This window comes from Salvelinus fontinalis, chromosome 29 (assembly GCF_029448725.1).
Source record: "Salvelinus fontinalis isolate EN_2023a chromosome 29, ASM2944872v1, whole genome shotgun sequence".
NCBI classification, from domain to species: domain Eukaryota; kingdom Metazoa; phylum Chordata; class Actinopteri; order Salmoniformes; family Salmonidae; genus Salvelinus; species Salvelinus fontinalis.
The window spans coordinates 31266660-31286032 of NC_074693.1; the positions used below are offsets into that span (position 1 = coordinate 31266660).

General features: G+C 46.9%; 1 protein-coding gene across 2 annotated transcripts in view; it reads left to right on the forward strand.

The window, feature by feature from the left end:
- Nucleotides 1-463: 463 nt before the first annotated feature.
- The window catches only part of LOC129827832 (spondin-2-like), a 28589-nt gene continuing 9679 nt past the window's right edge, over nucleotides 464-19373 (forward strand). Inside the window, exons 1-2 of one of the 2 annotated variants that reach the window (XM_055889051.1) lie at nucleotides 464-612; nucleotides 15715-15934. In XM_055889051.1, coding sequence (XP_055745026.1) covers nucleotides 15715-15934 — 220 coding nt within the window. In that variant the 5' untranslated portion in view covers nucleotides 464-612. Of the gene's footprint in view, nucleotides 613-15709; nucleotides 15935-19373 lie in introns of those variants that run through there. The other variant, XM_055889052.1, reaches the window with a different exon arrangement.

Consider the following 19373-nt stretch of genomic DNA (forward strand, 5'->3'; position numbering starts at 1 on the left):
TTCACTGACCAGAGGAAGTTTGTCCAGTGGAGTCATCAGCCGGGTTGACCACTATGACCCTACTCTATTTATCGTTACATGGACTTGTCTTTTCCAGAGCCAGACTGCTGATCTGGCGTCATTCAACAAGCAGACTGTTGGGATTTCTCCGCTCCAACTGTAACAATTAAAACATTTTAAATGGTCCATGAAACAGAAACACTGTACAATAGGAATGTACTGACTGCCAAGTAAGATCTATTAATTTGTGAGTTACATGGTGTTCATTACCTCGTCAGCAATATGAGGTTAGGGGCTACTGAGTTTACACAGCAACACAGAGAGTGGGAGAGAATGAGAGGGAGGGAGGAAGAGATAGCTACTGTAGAGGAGGGGGGGCTGTGCAGTGCCTTTCCATACAAGGAGAGGTTGGGGGAGAGGAAGCCAAAGAGAGGGGGGGAGGAGAGAAGGGGAATTACAAGGGGATACAATGGAGGAGGGTTGTAGAAAGGTATATCTGGAGAGAGAGACTGTGATAAGGCTCCCTGATCCTGCAACCACACGGAGTAGAGAGAGTGGCTGGAGCTGTCCTGCTGATATATCCTCTGTCACTGACCGACTCTTCCTGACCAGGTAAGAAATTCAGTCTGCATCTCTTCAGACACTGAGTACCGGCATGAGTATTAGTGAGCGTGTGTGTATGCGTGTGCGTACTGGTAAAAACTGCACGTTTCTAAATGTTTTTATATTTGTGTGTGAGTCTGTATTTGTTTGTCCCTGTGTGTGAGTCTGTATTTGTTTGTCCCTGTGTGCGAGTCTGTATTTGTTTGTCCCTGTGTGCGAGTCTGTATTTGTTTGTCCCTGTGTGCGAGTCTGTATTTGTTTGTCCCTGTGTGTGTGAGTCTGTATTTGTTTGTCCCTGTGTGTGTGAGTCTGTATTTGTGCGTCCCTGTGTGTGTGAGTCTGTATTTGGGCGTCCCTGTGTGTGTGGGTTGGTACAGTGTGTGTTTAAGATGCTATGTTGTGTGTATGTTCCGGTTACCAAAAGGTAATGGTGAGAGGGCTGTCTGAGTGCTGCCTCTTACCTCCTCCCTACTTTCTGCTGATTAGTTTTATCATAAAAGAACAATGCCTGGTCTCTGCTTCAGGATATGCTCCTCTCTCTCTCTCTCTCTCTCTCCAAACCCAGCCTGCATTCATCTGCACCTCCCTTTTCTCTTTCTCCAAACTCCTGCCTGCACTGTCCACACTGGGGTTTGTCTTCAGCTTGCATTTGCAAGAGAGTAATACTATGACCTCCTTTCATGGTGTGTGTGTGTGTGTGTGAGAGAGAGAGAGCCCTGCACTGCATGAGGTTAGTGTAACTACAAAGTGTAAGAGCCCGAATGACCACAGGCACTCTGTTTGGCACCACTCCACATGTTGTCTTGTGCCCGAGAAACCCAAACAAACTGATGTGTCTAAGTCTGTTAGTGTGTCCACTGATGAAAACTCATGTGTATTTACTGTAGCTGTGTGTCTGAGTATGATGCTGTGTCTGGGTATGAGGCTGTCTGGGTAGGATGCTGTCTGGGCTGTGTCTGGGTATGATGTTGTCTGGGCTGGGTCTGGGTATGAGGCTGGGTCTGGGCTGGGTCTGGGTATGAGGCTGGGTCTGGGTATGAGGCTGGGTCTGGGTATGAGGCTGTCTGGGTATGAGGCTGTCTGGGTATGAGGCTGTCTGGGTATGAGGCTGTCTGGGACATGTTGGGGTATGAGGCTGTCTGGGACGTGTCTGGGTATGAGGCTGTCTGAGACGTGTCTGGGTATGAGTCTGTCTGAGACGTGTCTGGGTATGAGGCTGTCTGAGACGTTCTGGGTATGAGGCTGTCTGGGACGTGTCTGGGTATGAGGCTGTCTGGGACGTGTCTGGGTATGAGGCTGAGTCTGGGCTGTGTGAGTATGAGGCTGTGTCTGGGCTGAGTATGAGGCTGTCTGGAATGTGTCTGGGTATGAGGCTGTGTCTGAGCTGAGTATGAGGCTGTGTCTGAGTATGAGGCTGTCTGGGCTGTGTCTGGGCTGTGTCTGGACTGTGTCTGGGCTGTGTCTAGGTATGAGGCTGTCTGGGCTGTGTCTGGGTATGAGGCTATCTGGGACGTGTCTGGGTATGAGGCTGTCTGGGTATGAGGCTGTCTGGGTATGAGGCTGTCTGGGACATGTTGGGGTATGAGGCTGTCTGGGACGTGTCTGGGTATGAGGCTGTCTGGGACGTGTCTGGGTATGAGGCTGTCTGGGACGTGTCTGGGTATGAGGCTGTCTGGGACGTGTCTGGGTATGAGGCTGTCTGAGACGTGTCTGGGTATGAGGCTGTCTGAGACGTGTCTGGGTATGAGGCTGTCTGAGACGTGTCTGGGTATGAGGCTGTCTGAGACGTGTCTGGGTATGAGGCTGTCTGAGACGTGTCTGGGTATGAGGCTGTCTGGGCTGAGTATGAGGCTGTCTGGGTATGAGTATGAGGCTGTCTGGGTATGAGGCTGTGTCTGAGCTGAGTATGAGGAGGTCTGAGTATGAGGCTGTCTGGGCTGTGTCTGGACTGTGTCTGAGTATGAGGCTGTCTGGGCTGTCATTGTACATAAGAATTTGTTCTTAACTGACTTGCCTAGTTAAATAAAAAATAAGTGTCTGGGTTGGCTGATGATAATGAATGTGTTGGTGCTGTTTCTGTGTTGATGAGAATGAATGGTGTCGGTGCTGTGCTGTTTCTGTGTTGATGAGAAGGAATGGTGTCAGTGCTGTGCTGTTTCTGTGTTGATGAGAATGAATGGTGTCAGTGCTGTGCTGTTTCTGTGTTGATGAGAATGAATGGTGTCGATGCTGTTTCTGTGTTGATGAGAATGAATGGTGTTGGTGCTGTGCTGTTTCTGTGTTGATGAGAAGGAATGGTGTCAGTGCTGTGCTGTTTCTGTGTTGATGAGAATGAATGGTGTCAGTGCTGTGCTGTTTCTGTGTTGATGAGAATGAATCGTGTCGGTGCTGTTTCTGTGTTGATGAGAATGAATGGTGTCGGTGCTGTGCTGTTTCTGTGCTGATGAGAATGAATGGTGTCGGTGCTGTTTCTGTGCTGATGAGAATGAATGGTGTCGGTGCTGTTTCTGTGTTGATGAGAATGAATGGTGTCGGTGCTGTTTCTGTGTTGATGAGAATGAATGGTGTCGGTGCTGTTTCTGTGTTGATGAGAATGAATGGTGTCGGTGCTGTTTCTGTGTTGATGAGAATGAATGGTGTCGGTGCTGTTTCTGTGTTGATGAGAATGAATGGTGTCGGTGCTGTTTCTGTGCTGATGAGAATGAATGGTTTCTGTGCTGATGATAATGAATGTGTTGGTGCTGTTTCTGTGTTGATGAGAATGGTCTCTGGTCTGTGGTGTGTCTCTGGTCTGTGGTGTCAGTGGTTTGTGGTCTGTCTGTGGTGTGTCAGTGGTATGCCTGTGGTGTGTCAGTGGTCTGATCTGTCATTGGTCTGTGGTGTCTGGTATGTCAGTGGTCTGGGGTGTGTTTCTGGTCTGTCTGTGGTGTGTCTCTGGTCTGTCAGTGGTCTGTGGTGTGTCTTGGTCTGTCATTGGTCTGTGGCGTGTCAGTGGTTTGTGGTATGTCTGTGGTGTGTCAGTGGTGTGCCACAGGTATGTAGTATGTTAGAGGTCTGTGGCGTGTTTGTGGTCTGTCTGTCTGGTGTGCCACAGGTCTGTGGTATGTTAGTGGTCTGTGGCGTGTCTCTGGTCTGTCTGGTGTGTCAGTGGTATGTCTGTGGTGTGCCACAGGTCTGTGGCGTCTCAGTGGTCTGTGGCGTGTTAATCTTGGTGAGTCAGTTACTGGTGTATTTCATCCTGTATCCTGACTGCACTCCCAACTCTTGTATTTCTAACGTCAGTAAGTCCCATACAATGGCAAACTGATTGTTGAGAGATTTGCACTAAACAACTTTCCATTGCCACTGTCAAGACTCGAGAAGGATATTGAAAGGTTGTTGCATGGTATGTGATGATTCTATAGGTTAACATATCTCCATGGTATGTGATGTTTCTATAGGTTAACATATCTGCATGGTATGTGATGTTTATATAGGTTAACATATCTCCATGGTATGTGATGTTTCTATAGGTTAACATATCTGCATGGTATGTGATGTTTCTATAGGTTAACATATCTGCATGGTATGTGATGTTTCTATAGGTTAACATATCTGCATGGTATGTGATGTTTCTATAGGTTAACATATCTGCATGGTATGTGATGTTTCTATAGGTTAACATATCTGCATGGTATGTGATGTTTCTATAGGTTAACATATCTGCATGGTATGTGATGTTTCTATAGGTTAACATATCTGCATGGTATGTGATGTTTCTATAGGTTAACATATCTGCATGGTATGTGATGTTTCTATAGGTTAACATATCTGCATGGTATGTGATGTTTCTATAGGTTAACAAATCTGCATGGTATGTGATGTTTCTATAGGTTAACATATCTGCATGGTATGTGATGTTTCTATAGGTTAACATATCTGCATGGTATGTGATGTTTCTATAGGTTAACATATCTCCATGGTATGTGATGTTTCTATAGGTTAACATATCTGCATGGTATGTGATGTTTCTATAGGTTAACATATCTGAGCCCCCTAAACAGCTGGCAGGCACAGAATGCAAACAGTTAAAATGAGCCAACACACACACAAACCCATCATACAACACATTGTCCCTGAAGCCTATTTCTGGTGCCAGATAATGTGACCTCTAATGTAGGCTGCTCCAAAACTCCACTTTTTTTCTCATGGCGTATCACCAGTAGGCTGCAGCGATAGGTCACTGTTTGCAGCTGTATATGTCAGCATGTTACCCATTCCCCTCTAAATGTATATTATGAACCGCAAAGTTTAACAGGCAACCATAAAAATACCATGAGTATGGAAGCAAAGAGGAACCTGCTTTGATCACACAGTTCTGTTATCTGATCATCTCAGCGGCTGCAGCTCTGCTGTACCAATACTGCAGAGAGGGGGGACTGGTCACATTAGCCACATTCTTATTATTTTTCACCTTTATTTAACCAGGTAGGCCAGTTGAGAACAAGTTCTCATTTACAACTGCGACCTGGCCAAGATAAAGCAAAGCAGTGTGACAAAAACAACAACACAGTTACACATAAACAAACGTACAGTTAATAACACAATAGAAACATCTATGTACAATGTGTGCAAATGTAGAAGGGTAGGGAGGTAAGCAATAACTATGCACTAGAGGCGAAATAATTACAATTTAGCATTAACACTGGAGTGATAGATGTGCAGATGATGATGCGCAAGTAGAGATACTGGGGTGCAAAAGAGCAAGAGGAGAGATAACAATATGGGGATGAGGTAGTTGGGTGTGCTATTTACAGATTGGCTGAGTACAGGTACAGTGATCGGTAAGCTGCTCTGACAGCTGATCCTTAAAGTTAGAGAGGGAGATATAAGACTCTAGCTTCAGTGATTTTTGCAATTCGTTCCAGTCATTGGCAGCAGAGAACTGGAAGGAAAGGCGGTCAAAGGAAGTGTTGGCTTTGGGGATGACCAGTGAAATATACCTGCTGGAGTGCGTGCTACGGGTGGGTGTTGCTATGGTGACCAGTGAGCTTGGATAAGGCAGGGCTTTATCTTGCAAAGACTTATAGATGACCTGGAGCAAGTGGGCTTGGCGACGAATATGTAGCGAGGGCCAGCCAACAAGAGCATACAGGTTGCAGTGGTGGGTAGTATATGGGGCTTTGGTGACAAAACAGATAACACTGTGATAGACTACATCCAATTTGCTGAGTAGAGTGTTGGAGGCTATTTTGTAAATGACATTCCAGAAGTCAAGGATCGGTAGGATAGTCAGTTTTATGAGGGTGTGTTTGGCAGCATGAGTGAAGGAGGCTTGATTGCGAAATTGGAATTCTAGATTTAATTTTGGATTGGAGATGCTTAATGTGAGTCTGGAAGGAGAGTTTACAGTCTAACCAGACACCTCGGTATTTGTAGTTGTCCACATATTCTAAGTAAGAACCATCCAGAGTAGTGATGCTAGTCGGTGCGGGGAGGGTGCGGGCAGCAATCGGTTGAAGAGCATGCATTTAGTTTTACTAGCATTTAAGAGCAGTTGGAGGCCACGGAAGGAGTGTTGTATGGCATTGAAGCTTGTTTGGAGGTTTGTTAGCACAGTGTCCAAAGAAGGGCCAGATGTATACAGAATGGTGTCGTCTGCATAGAGGTGGATCAGAGAATCACCAGCAGCAAGAGCGACATCATTGATGTATACAGAGAAAAGAGTCGGCCCGAGAATTGAACCCTGTGGCATCCCCATAGAGACTGCCAGAGGTCCGGACAACAGGCCCTCCGATTTGACACACTGAACTCTATCTGAGAAGTAGTTGGTGAACCAGGCGAGGCAGTCATTTCAGAAGCCAAGGCTATTGAGTCTGCCGATAAGAATGTGGTGATTGACAGAGTCGAAAGCCTTGGCCAGGTCGATGAAGACGGCTGCACAGTACTGTCTTTTATCGATGGCGGTTATATTGTTTAGGACCTTGAGCGTGGCTGAGGTGCACCCATGACCAGCTCGGAAACCAGATTGCATCGTGGAGAAGGTACGGTGGGATTCAAAATGGCCGGTGATCTGTTTAACTTGGCTTTCAAAGATTTTAGAAAGGCAGAGAGGATGGATATAGGTCTATAACAGTTTGGGTCTAGAGTGTCTCCCCCTTTTGAAGAGGGGGATGACCGCAGCAGATTTCCAATCTTTGGGGATCTCAGACGATGCGAGAGGTTGAATAGGCTAGTAATAGGGGTTGCAACAATTCCGGTGGATAGTTTTAGAAAGAAAGGGTCCAGATTGTCTAGCCCAGCTGCTTTGTAGGTATACAGATTTTGCAGCTCTTTCAGAACATCAGCTGTCTGGATTTGGGTGGGGGGGGCTTGGGCAAGTTGCTGCAGGGGGTGCTGAGATGTAGGCCGGGGTAGGGGTAACCAGGTGGAAAGCATGGCCAGCCGTAGAAAATTGCTTATTGAAATGATCGATTATCGTAGATTTATCGGTGGTGACAATGTTTCCTATCATCATTGCAGTGGGTAGCTGGGGGGAGGTGCTCTTATTCTCCATGGACTTTACAGTGTCCCAAAACCTTTTGGAATTAGTGCTACAAGATGCAAATTTCTGTTTGAAAAAGCTAGCCTTAGTTTTCCTAACTGACTGAGTGTATTGGTTCCTGACTTCCCTGAAAAGTTGCATATCTTGGGGGTTATTCGATGCTAATGCAGAATGCCACAGGAAGTGTTATTTTACTGATCAAGCACAGTCAAGTCTGGGGTGAACCAAGGGCTATGTCTGTTCTAAGTTCTACATTTTTTGAATGGGGCATGCTTATTTAAGACGGTGAAGAAAGCATTTTTAAAGAGCAACCAGGCATCCTCTGCTGACGGGATGAGTTCAATATCCTTCCAGGATAACCGAGCCAGGTCGATTAGAAAGGCCTGTTCCCTGAAGTGTTTTAGGGAGCGTTTGACAGTGATGAGGCGTGGTCGTTTGACAGCGGACCCATTACGCACGCAGGCAATGAGGCAGTGATCGCTGAGATCCTGGTTGAAGACAGCAGAGGTGTATTTAGAGTGCACGTTGGTCAGGATGATATCTAAGAGGGTGCCCATGGTTACGGATATAGGGTTGTACCTGGTAGGTTCCATGATAATTGATGTGACATTGAGGGCATCTAGCTTAGATTGTAGGACGGCCAGGGTGTTATGCATGTCCCAGTTTAGGTCACCTAACAGTACGAACTCTGAAGATAGATGGGGGGCAATCAATTCACATATGGTGTCCAGGGCACAGCTGGGGGCTGAAGGTGGTCTATAACAAGCGGCAACAGTGAGAGACTTGTTTCTGGAGAGATTAATTTTTAAAATTAGAAGTTCGAACTGTTTGGGCACAGACCTGGAAAGTATGACAGAACTCTGCAGGCTATCTCTGCAGTAGATTGCAACTCTATCCCCTGTGGCAGTTCTATCTTGTCGGAAAATGTTATAGTTAGGGATGAAAATGTCAGGATTTTTAGTGGCCTTCCTAAGCCAGGATTCAGATACGACTAGGACATCCAGGTTGGCGAAGTGTGCTAAAGCAGTGAATAAAACAAACTTAGGGAGGAGGCTTCTAATGTTAACATGCATGAAACCAAGGCTTTTACAGTTACAGGAGTCAACAAGTGAGAGCGCCTGGGGAATGGGAGTGGTGCTGGGGGCTACAGGGCCTGGGTTAACCTCTACATCACCAGAGGAACAGAGGAGGTGTAGGATAAGGGTACGGCTAAAGGCTGTTGTCTAGTGCTTTTGGAACAGAGTCAAAGGAGCAGATTTCTAGGCGAGGAAGAATAGATTCAAGGTATAATGTACAGACAAGGGTATGGTAGTATGTGAGTACAGTGGAGTAAAACCTAGGCATTGAGTGACGATGAGAAAAGTTTTGTGTCTAGAGGCACCGTTTAAGCTAGGTGAGGTCACTGCATCTGTGGGGGGTGGAACAAAAGGGCTAGCTAAGGTATATTGAGCAGGGCTCGAGCCTCTACAGTGAAATAAGACAATAATCACTATCCAAAACAGCAATAGACAAGGCATATTGACATTAGGGAGAGGCATGTGTAGCCAAGTGATCATAGGGTCCAGTGTGTAGCTAGGCGAGCTGGAGACACGACGATTCAGACAGCTAGCGAGCCGAGGCTAGCAGATGGGCTTCCGGTGGACGTCGAAACGGACGAGCCTGTTGAAACCCCCTCGGACTGTTACGTCGGCAGACCAGTCGTGATGGATCGGCGGGGCTCCGTGTCGGCAGTAACGGGTCCAGGCCAATTGGCAAAAGAGGTATTGTAGCCCAACAATTGGCTGATGGACCTCTTCGGCTAGCTGGGAGATGGGCCTAGCTCGAGGCTAGCTTCAGGCTAACTGGTGCTTGCTTCAGGACAGAGATGTTAGCTAGGAGTAGCCACTCGGATAGCAGCTAGCTAGCTGTGATGATCCGGTATGAAGGTTCAGAGCTTGCGGTAGGAATCCGGAGATGTGGTTGAGAAAAAGCAGTCCGAAATGCTCTGGGTTGATATCGCGCTGTGCAGACTGGCAGGAATTGACCGGGCTGAGGCTGGCTGATGTCCAAGTTAACAGTGATGACCGCTAGCGGTGGCTAACTCACTACTAGCTAGTAGCTAGTTAGCTGGCTAGCTTTTGATGGGGGTTCCGGTTCTAAAGTATAAAAATAGCAGATTGGGTGAGGCGGGTTGCAGGAGAGTATGTTCAGTCCGTAGATGGAAATTGAGATAAAAAAATTGTCTGTGTCCCAAATCGCACCCTATTCCCTTCATAGTGCACTACATTGGGAATAGTGTGCCATTAGGAATGCAACCATAGACACTGAGGGCAGTCTGAGCATAAGCTGCAAAAAACCACTGTCCCCTCTTCAGTCCTGCTGTGGTCCAGGACGGTCCCTGTTCAGACTATGACAGAGAGAAGGAAGTGCCAATGCAGTCATAGTCTATTCCCTCACTGTACAGAGCGGAAACCAGACACAGGCACCCAAAATGCGTACACACACGCTTACTTGCTTATGGTTGTCCATCGTATCCGATGATGACTTCCACTTCTGAGTTAACGGTGAATTCTCTGGTGACTGTAGAGTCCAATCCGAGATCCACAAACTTTATTGCAGGTGAGGCATATGCAGTCTGTGTTGGCGGGGGCAGGCAGGGTTGTATGTCTCCTGAGCTGTTTTTGTTGTCTCTTTTGTGCTCCTCTCCTCCTCCTACCTCTGTACACCGCTCTGGCAGAGATGCCGCCAGGTTGAACGGTTGGCAACAGCATCCTCTAGGTCTATGGGTTTGATGTTGAACTTTTTCAGCTACGATTTCGTAGCTGGTCTTTGTAGCGCTTCTTCTGCCCCCCTACAGACCGCTATCCAATATGTAGCTGGCCATAAAGGATCTAACGTGGCAAGTGCTCCTGAAACATTGTAATGACACGCCCAAGCCAGCGCAGTTGGTGTTGGGTGACCATGGCCTCCATACTCTTGCAGTTGGTCTCAGCAAGTATTTCTGTATGGGGCACACAGTCGCACCAGGTGATTCCCAGGATGCGTTGAAAGCATCTTATGTGGAATCGCTCGAGCTGCTTGTTGTGGCGACTGTAAGTGACTCAGGCTTCACAGCTGTAAAGAAGTGTGGTGATGCAGACGGCTTGATAGACGGTGACTTTGGTGTGGAGGTGGAGAGGTGGAGAACCCTGCGTCTGAGTTTCCCAAAGGAAGTTGATGTTTGCTTGATCATATTTTGAATTTAGAGGTTGATACTGCACAGGTATTGGAAGGACGGGACTATTGCCAGTGATTTGTGTTCAATGGTGAAGACAGTCATGGTGGGTGGAGGGCTGGATCTCCATTGGCAGACCACCTCTGTCTTGGTGGTGTTGATAGACAGTCCCATCCCACTATAGACCCTCACAGCTGCTACAAGGACAGGCTGATGGTCTTCCGGAGTGTGGGCCACAAGAGCACAGTCATCAGCATACTGCAGCTCAAGAACCCGCTCCGTCAAAACCTTGGTGGTTGCTTGGAGCCTCCTGATGTTGAATAGGTTTCCATCCAGCCTGAAGTCCACCGCAACACTGCTGCTGTCCTCAAGCTCCTTGTGGAGAAGCTGGGTGACACATAGGAGGAAGATGTTAAAGAGTACCGGTGCCAGCATACACCCCTACCTCACATCGATGCTTACTCGAAAAGGGCACTGACTCCTGCCCACCTATGGCCACCCGAGCCATCATCCCATCATGGAACTAGCAAAGTAGGTTGTCAAATTTGTCTGGACAGCCAAATTTGAGTAGAATGCCCCAAAGTAGTAACCTGCTCACAGTGTCGAAGGCCTTGGAGAGGTTGACAAAGGCCATGAAAAGGTCCTGATGTTGTTCACGACACATCTCCTGGAGTTGTCCTGCCATGAATATCATGTGGACCGTACTCCTGTTCTTTCTGAAGCCTCATTGTGACTCTGACAACAGTTCCTCTGTGATGTTGTTCACCAGCCTGTGTAGCATCAGCTTGGCCAGGACCTTGTCGGCAACAGCCAGAAGGGATATCCCCCGGCTGTTGCCGTAGATGGAATTGTCACCCTTGTTGTTGTAGATGGTGACAATGTTTGCATCCCGCCACTGTTAGAGGACAATCTCCCGGTCCCAATCCTCAGTGATGTACTGGTGGAGCGTTCTGGTGCAGGAGTAACCTCCATTCTTAATAGCTCTGCCGGGATGCTGTCAGCACCAGGAGTCTTGTTGTTCTTGAAGGAATGGATAGCTGATAACCGCTTGAAAGGTTTTACGTGCCTCCAACCGATTGTGTTTTTTTGTTCTTTTATCAGGTTGTTTGTAACTTATTTTTTTACTATTTTTGTACATAATGTTGCCGCTACCGTCTCTTATGACCGAAAATAACTTCTAGACATCAGGACTGCTATTACTCACCACGGATGACCAGAATCCTTTTTCTTTTTTCACGATTCTGGCAAGCCAGAGGCGGAGGATATACGGCTCCCTTGGGAACAGGCCCCGACCCCAGTGATCTGCGTGAAGAGGAGGCGGAGAAAGAGAGGCCGGATGGCGGGCTGCCTTCTGAGGAGTTGGAGGTGAAGGAATAAACCCCCACTCCCCTCAATTCTGCTAGCAAACATGCAATCATTGGACAATAAAATGGATGAGATATTGGGAAGATTAAACTACCACGGGACATTAAAAACTGTAACATCTTATGCTTCACGAGTCGTGGCTGAACGACGACAATATCAACATACAGCTGACTGGTTGTACGATGTACCGGCAGGATAGAACAGCGGCGTCTGGTAAGACAAGGGGCGGCGGTCTATGTATTTTTGTAAACAACAGCTGGTGCATGATATCTAAGGAAGTCTCGAGCTATTGCTCGCCTGAGGTATAGTTTCTCATGATAAGCTGCAGACCACATTACCTATCGAGAGAGTTTTCATCTATGTTCTTTGTAGCTGTTTACATACCACCACAGTCAGAGGCTGGCACTAAGATAGCATTGAATGAGCTGTATTCCGCCATAAGCAAACAAGAAAACGCTCACCCAGAGGCGGTGCTCCTAGTAGCCAGGGAAACTTAAATCGGTTTTACCAAATTTCTATCAGCATGTTAAATGTGCAACCAGAGGGAAAATAACTCTGGACCACCTATACTCCACACACAGAGATGCATACAAAGCTCTCTCTCGCCCCCCATTTGGCAAATCTGACCATAATTCCATCCTCCTGATTCCTGCTTACAAGCAAAAATTCAAGTATGAAGCAGTGACTAGATCAATAAAAAGGTGGTCAGATGAAGCAGATGCTAAGCTACAGGACTGTTTTGCTAGCACAGACTGGAATATATTCTGGGATTCCTCCAATGGCATTGAGGAGTACACCACATCGGTCTCTGGCTTCATCAATAAGTGTATAGATGACGTCGTCTCCACAGTGCCCGTACGTACATACCCCACCCAGAAGCCATGGATTACAGGCAGCATCCGCACTGAGCATAAGGCTAGAGCTGCCGCTTTCAAGGAGCGAGACTCTAACCCGGAACCTTATAAGAAATCCCGCTACGCCCTCCGACGAACCATCAAACAGGCAAAGCATCAATACAGGACTAAGATCGAGGGGTACTGCTCTGACGCTCATCGGATGTGGCAGGGCCTGCAAACCATTACAGACGACAAAGGGAAGCACAGCCGAGAGCTGCCCAGTGACACGAACCAACAGGACGAGCTAAACTACTTCTATGCTCGCTTCGAGGCAAATAACACTGAAACAGGCATGAGAGCACCAGCTGTCCCGGAAGACAGTGTGATCACGCTCTCCGCAGCCGATGTGAGTAAGACCTTTAGACAGGTCAACATTCACAAGGCTGCAGGGCCAGACGAATTACCAGGACGTGTACTGCGAGCATGCGCTGACCAACTAGCAAGTGTCTTCACTGACATTTTCAATCTCTCCCTGTCCGAGTCTGTAATACAACATGTTTCAAGCAGACCACCATCGTGCCTGTGCCCAAGAACACTAAGGTAACTTGCCTAATTGACTACCGACCCGTAGCACTCACATCTATAGCCATGAAGTGCTTTGAAAGGCTGGTCATTGCTCACATCTACACCATTATACCAGAAACCCTAGACCCACTCCAACTTGCATACCGCTCCAACAGATCCACAGATGATGCAGTCTCTATTGCACTCCACACTGCCCTTTCCCACCTGAACAGAAGGAACACCTATGTGAGAATGCTATTCATTGACTACAGCTCAGCGTTCAACACCATAGTGCCCTCAAAGCTCATCAATAAGCTAAGGACCCTGGGACTAAACACCTCCCTCTGCAACTGGATCCTGGACTTCCTGACGGGCCGCCCCCAGAAGGTAAGGGTAGGTAACAACACATCCACGAGGCTGATCCTCAACACAGGGGCCCCTCAGGGGTGCGTGCTCAGCCACCTCCTGTACTCCCTGTTCACTCATGACTGCACGGCCAGGCACGACTCCAACACCATCATTAAATTTGCAGATGACACAACAGTGGTAGGCCTTATCACCAACAACGATGAGACAGCCTATAGGGAGGAGGTCAGAGACCTGGCCGGGTGGTGCCAGGACAACAACCTCTCCCTCAACATGATCAAGACAAAGGAGATTGTGGACTACAGGAAAAGGAGGACCGAGCACGCCCCCATTCTCATCCATGGGGCTGCAGTGGAGCAGGTTGAGAGCTTCAAGTTCCTTGGTGTCCACATCACCAATAAACTAACATGGTCCAAGCACAACATGCCAGTCATGAAGCGAGCACGACAAAACGTATTCCCCCTCAGGAGAATGAAAAGATTTGTCATGGGTTCTCAGATTCTCAAAAGGATCTACAGCTGCACCATCGAGACCATCCTGACTGGTTGTATCACTGCCTGGTATGGCAACTGCTCGGCCTCCGACCGCAAGGCACTACAGAGGCTAGTGTGAACAGCCCAGTACATCACTGGGACCAATCTTCCTGCCATCCAGGACCTCTATACCAGGTGGTGTCAGAGGAAGGCCTTAAAAATTGTCAAAGACTCCAGCCACCTTAGTCATAGACTGTTCTCCCTGCTACCACACGGCAAGCGGTACCGGAGCGCCAAGTTGAGGCCCAAAAGGCTTCTTAACAGCTTCTACCCCCAAGCCATAAAACTCCTGAACATCTAGTCAAATGACTACCCAGACTATTCACATTGCCCCCCCCCCCCCTTTCCACACCACTGCAACTCTCTGTTGTCATCTATGCATAGTCACTTTAATTAACACTACCTACATGTACATACTACCTCAACTAACCGGTTCCCTCACATTGACCCTGTATAAATGATACTTTTTTACTGTTTTAATTACTTGTTACTTTTATCTCTTATTCTTATCCGTATTTTTTTTAAACTGCACTGCCGGTTAGGGGCTCGTAAGTAAGCATTTCACTCTAAAGTCTACACCTGTTGTATTCGGCACATGTGACTAATAAAATATAATTTTATTTTATTTGAATGGTTGAGGTCTTGAATGGGGGGACGGACAGGCAGTTCTTCCAGGATGGAGTGGTCTGTAGGAGAGCGCTGATTGAGTAGTGCTTCATAGTGGTCATCCCACCTGATCAGGATCTGGTTTTGGTGGTCATCTCACCTCATCAGGATCTGGTTTTGGTGGTCAGCCCACCTCATCAGGATCTGGTTTTGGTGGTCAGCCCACCTCCAAGGATCTGGTTTTGGTTCTTCAAAGAGTCAGACAATCAGCTGTTTTCATGGGGGTGTTGGAGCGACTTTTAGGGCCATAGATAGCTTTAGTTGAGTTGTAGACATAGTGCATGTTATTTTTGTCTGAATTTATTTGTCTACCATTCGTTCTGCAGAACACGTAATGTTGTCTGCACTTCCTTGCACTATGCATGCCATTGCTTGCAAAGGGTAGCAGATGTGAGGGCTCCCGAATGGTGCAGCGGTATAAGGCACTGCATCTCAGTGCTAAAGGCATCACTACAGACCCTGGTTCGAATCCAGGCTGAATCACAACAGGCTGTGATTAGGAGTTCTATAGGGCGCCGCACATTTTGGCCCAGCGTCTTCCGGTTTAGGGTTTGGCCGGGATAGGTAATCATTGTAAATAACAATTTGTTCTTCACTGACTTTTAAATTTGGTGCAAATATAACAAATGTGGTGCTGTTGAGAGTAGCCCTGTGCGCTAAAGCTGTACAAGTACAGAGAGAGGGCACACACACATTCTCACACATTCTCTCTCCTCTCTATGTCGCACGCACGCACGCGCAGTACAGTACAGTTGAAGTCGAAGTTTACTTACACTGAGGTTGGAAACATTAAAACTTTTTTTTTGTTAATTTCTTGTTAACCAACTATAGTTGGTTAGGACATCTACTTAGTGCATAACACAAACAGCTGTTTACAGACAGATTATTTCACTTATCATTCACTGTATCACAATTCCAGTGGGTCAGAAGTTTACATACACTAACTTGACTGCCTTTAAACAGCTTAGAAAATTCCAGAAAATGATGTCATGGCTTAAACCCTAACCCTTTTCCTGTTGAGGACACTTTTGATTGACACTTTTCTTCTCTCTGTGTCCACGTTAGATGATGTCATCGGAGCTCCTGTCCTTTGGTTGGCTGCAGCAGCTGCTGGTGGTGATCCTGAAGCTGACCCTGTCCTTCGCCGGACCGACCAATGGGACAGAGTGTACAGCCAAAGGTCCTGCCTCCTACATTCTGGTCTTCACAGGTCACTGGAGCCCCCAGACGTTTCCTAAACAGTACCCACTGTTCCGTCCCCCCGCACAGTGGTCCAAACTCATGGGTAAGATGTGCCACCAACTCAGTCCAAAATCAGGCCCTAGCCACTACCAAACACTTCATGATACCCCCTTGATGATCAGAAAGAAGTGGATGTTAACACATACATTGGGGAGAACAAGTATTGGATACACTGCCGATTTGCAGGTTTTCCTACTTACAAAGCATGTAGAGGTCTGTAATTTTTATCATAGGTACACTTCAACTGTGAGAGACGGAATTGTGAAGACCCTCCCACTCTGTCTACCGTTTTCTCTCTCTCTTTGCTCTATTAGGATGCCGGTGGGCGGAGTTGGGAGGGTCGTCAGCTACATGGAAAACACCTGGGCCCACTCTCCCAGAATAAAATCACCACTTCCCCATTCAACCAGGAGACTCTCTCCTTGTAGACACCTTGTTAGATTCGGTTATGTTTCATGGTGTTTTTTGTTTGTTTGTTTTAGCATCTTTCAACACCCTGCACTATCACCTTCATGCATGCAAAACATTCAATTACACTACTGATTACTGATTACACATCCCATGGTATATTATACTTAGTTTCGTTAGTTAAATAAATATATTTTGGTTACTCCTTATCTCCACGTGGTCTCCCTTTTTGTTACGGGCTCTGAGCCGGTTCGTGACAAGTGGGGGCTCGTCCGGGATCTATTGAACGTATTTGTTTGGGAGAACGTGGAGGTACGTGTTTGGTTTAAATATTTGGTTTGAGTTGTTAGGCCCAGTATTGGTTGCCTTAATTGGTTGGTTGGTGTGCTGCGTTGGAGAGAGTACATTGGTTAGTTTCCAGGCCCTGCCCAGCCTGGAAACTCTTGTTCTACTTTCTGTTGGGACATCGGTCTGAGGTGAGTAATCGGCTGTGTACCTCAGTGGGAGATTTGGATAGGGTAGTACTATTTACTACCCGGAGCTATAGCCTTTTACCCCTGATAGGTTTAGCGACGTGTTTCATTTTTGGAATATGTTGGGCATGGTTAATGTTTGTTATTTTTGTGTGGTGTCTGTGGACTGAGCAGTTGTCTCGGGGGCACATCCGTGGCTTGGTGGAATCTGCCAGCGTGCTGGGGGGTTTATTTCCTTGCCAGCGGGCTACAGTGCGTAAATACCCACCGCAAATCCGCATGAAGACTAGGGTTGAGTTAATGTAGGTTTGGGGAAGCTCCGTATCTCATCTCTCTTCGGTGGTACTCAGGGTGATTGTCATTTCTTGAGTTGTGATCTGGTGTGCTCAGCAGAGGGGAAGAGTGAGAATTTTTTTTTGTAACTATGGCGTCTTTTGTAGAGGAGTTCATTCGCTTTCCATCAGAGGAATTGTTAGAATTAGGTACTAAAGAACAGCTGTTGAAAATCGCCGAATACTACAAGGTTGAAATTAGTGATAAACGTCTAAAGAATTCTATTAGGTTGATATTGAAGGCCAATCTGATGGAGAGTGGTATTCTTGAAGTTACCACTGGGCCAGCTTCTGCTGAGGAGTCATCTCCCCGTAATGTTACAATGGCCATTCCATCGGTTAGTCCTAGTAGTCTTCTTTTTGAACAGCAGAAAGAACTGCTTCTGTTACAGCAGCAGTATGATCGTGAGAAGCTAGAGTATGATCGTGTAAAGTATGAAAAGGAATTAGCATTTAAACAAGATTTTGAACATGCTAACATCAAGTTGCAACAAGAACGGATAGAGTTGGTTAGGGAAGGAAAGATTTCAGGGGAGAGTTTGTTCTGGGAAGGTGACCCAGATTTACCTAGGGGTCGTTCCTCTATGGGTCGTGCCCTGGACACATTTGATATTGTTGGGAACTTACGGTTATTGCCTCAGTTTAATGAAAAGGACCCTGAGACATTCTTTTCGTTGTTTGAGCGTGTTGCTGACGCTAGGAGTTGGCCTGATTCTGACCGCACCTTAATGTTGCAGTGTGTGCTGACTGGTAAAGCGCAGGAAGCATATTCAGCTCTTAGTGTACACGACAGTGCCAGTTATGATAAGGTTAGAACGGCTGTGTTACAAATTTATGAATTGGTCCCTGAGGCTTACCGCCAACGATTTAGAACTTTAAAAAAGGATGATAAACAGACTCATGTTGAGTTTGCGCGACAATTATCTTTACAGTTTAATCGCTGGTGTTCCGCCTCTGAAGTTGTGACCCTCCAAGGGCTGTGTGATCTGATTATGTTAGAGCAATTTAAGGACACAATCCCTGCTCATATTGCCACATATATTAACGAACGAAAAGTGAAGAATGTCGTTGAAGCTGCGGTTTTTGCGGATGAGTATGTGTTGACTCACAAAAGAGTCTTTGCAGAGCCCCGTATTTGGAATGAGTGGGGGCGTTCGGATAGATTTGGGTTTCGCTCACCAAGATATTTTGGTTCACGGGCAGAGTTCAATTCAACTCGGGTTGAACCTGACTCCCGTGGTAAAGCTGACTTTGGGCAAGAGTGTCACTACTGTCAAGGTTCAGGTCATTGGAAAAACGAATGTCCACTTCTCAGATCAAAGGGTGCTTACGCTAAACCTAAGCCTACCGCGTTAGCTGCGCCTGTTCTACATCAGTTCATTCATGACTCATTGCCTCAGGTCCAGGAGCATGTGAAAGTACATATTGATCCAGACTATTTACCTTTCATCACGGAAGGTTTTGTGTCTATGTTAGGAAGTAAGGACCTAGTGCCAGTGAAGATCTTGAGAGACACAGGTGCCTCCGAATCGTCTGTGTTACCCTTTTCAGCTGAGACTGATTCAGGGAATAGTGTTCTAATTAGGGGAATAGGTTTGAATACTCTTTCAGTTCCATTGCATAAACTGATGTTAGATTGTGGACTGGTGAAAGGTGAGGTTGTTGTGGGGGTGCGTCCTTCGTTGCCTATTGAGGGTATCGACGTTATTCTTGGGAATAACTTGGCAGGTGAGCGGGTGTGGCCTGTCGCATTTCCATCTCTAGTGGTTTCCACAAAGCCGTCAGTTGTTGAGACTCCTGATGAGAGTGTACAGAGTTTCCCAGAGGTGTTCAGTGCGTGTGCAGTGACGCGTTCTATGAGCCGTGGCGAACTGGTCACTGTGCCGACTAATGAGAAGTATGCCACTGCTTTCCCTGTTATTCCGTTATCTGTTAACCGAGAAGATCTAATCAATGCGCAACGGACTGACTCCACATTAGAAGAGTTGCGTGACAAAATTGTGCCTGTGGAACAGTTGGGAGATGTCGCCCATGGTTATTTTCTCCAGGATGATGTCCTGATGAGAAAGTGGGTGTCTCATGGTAGTTGTTTTCTAGGGGAGGCGATTAGTCAGGTTGTGGTACCAGTAAAACTTCGTGAGTTGGTGTTGACAACTTCTCACAATGATGTTGCGGGACATATGGGTGTAGGGAAAACATACCATCGCATATTAAGACATTTCTTTTGGCCTAGATTAAAGAGGGATGTTTCTGATTTCATCAAAACTTG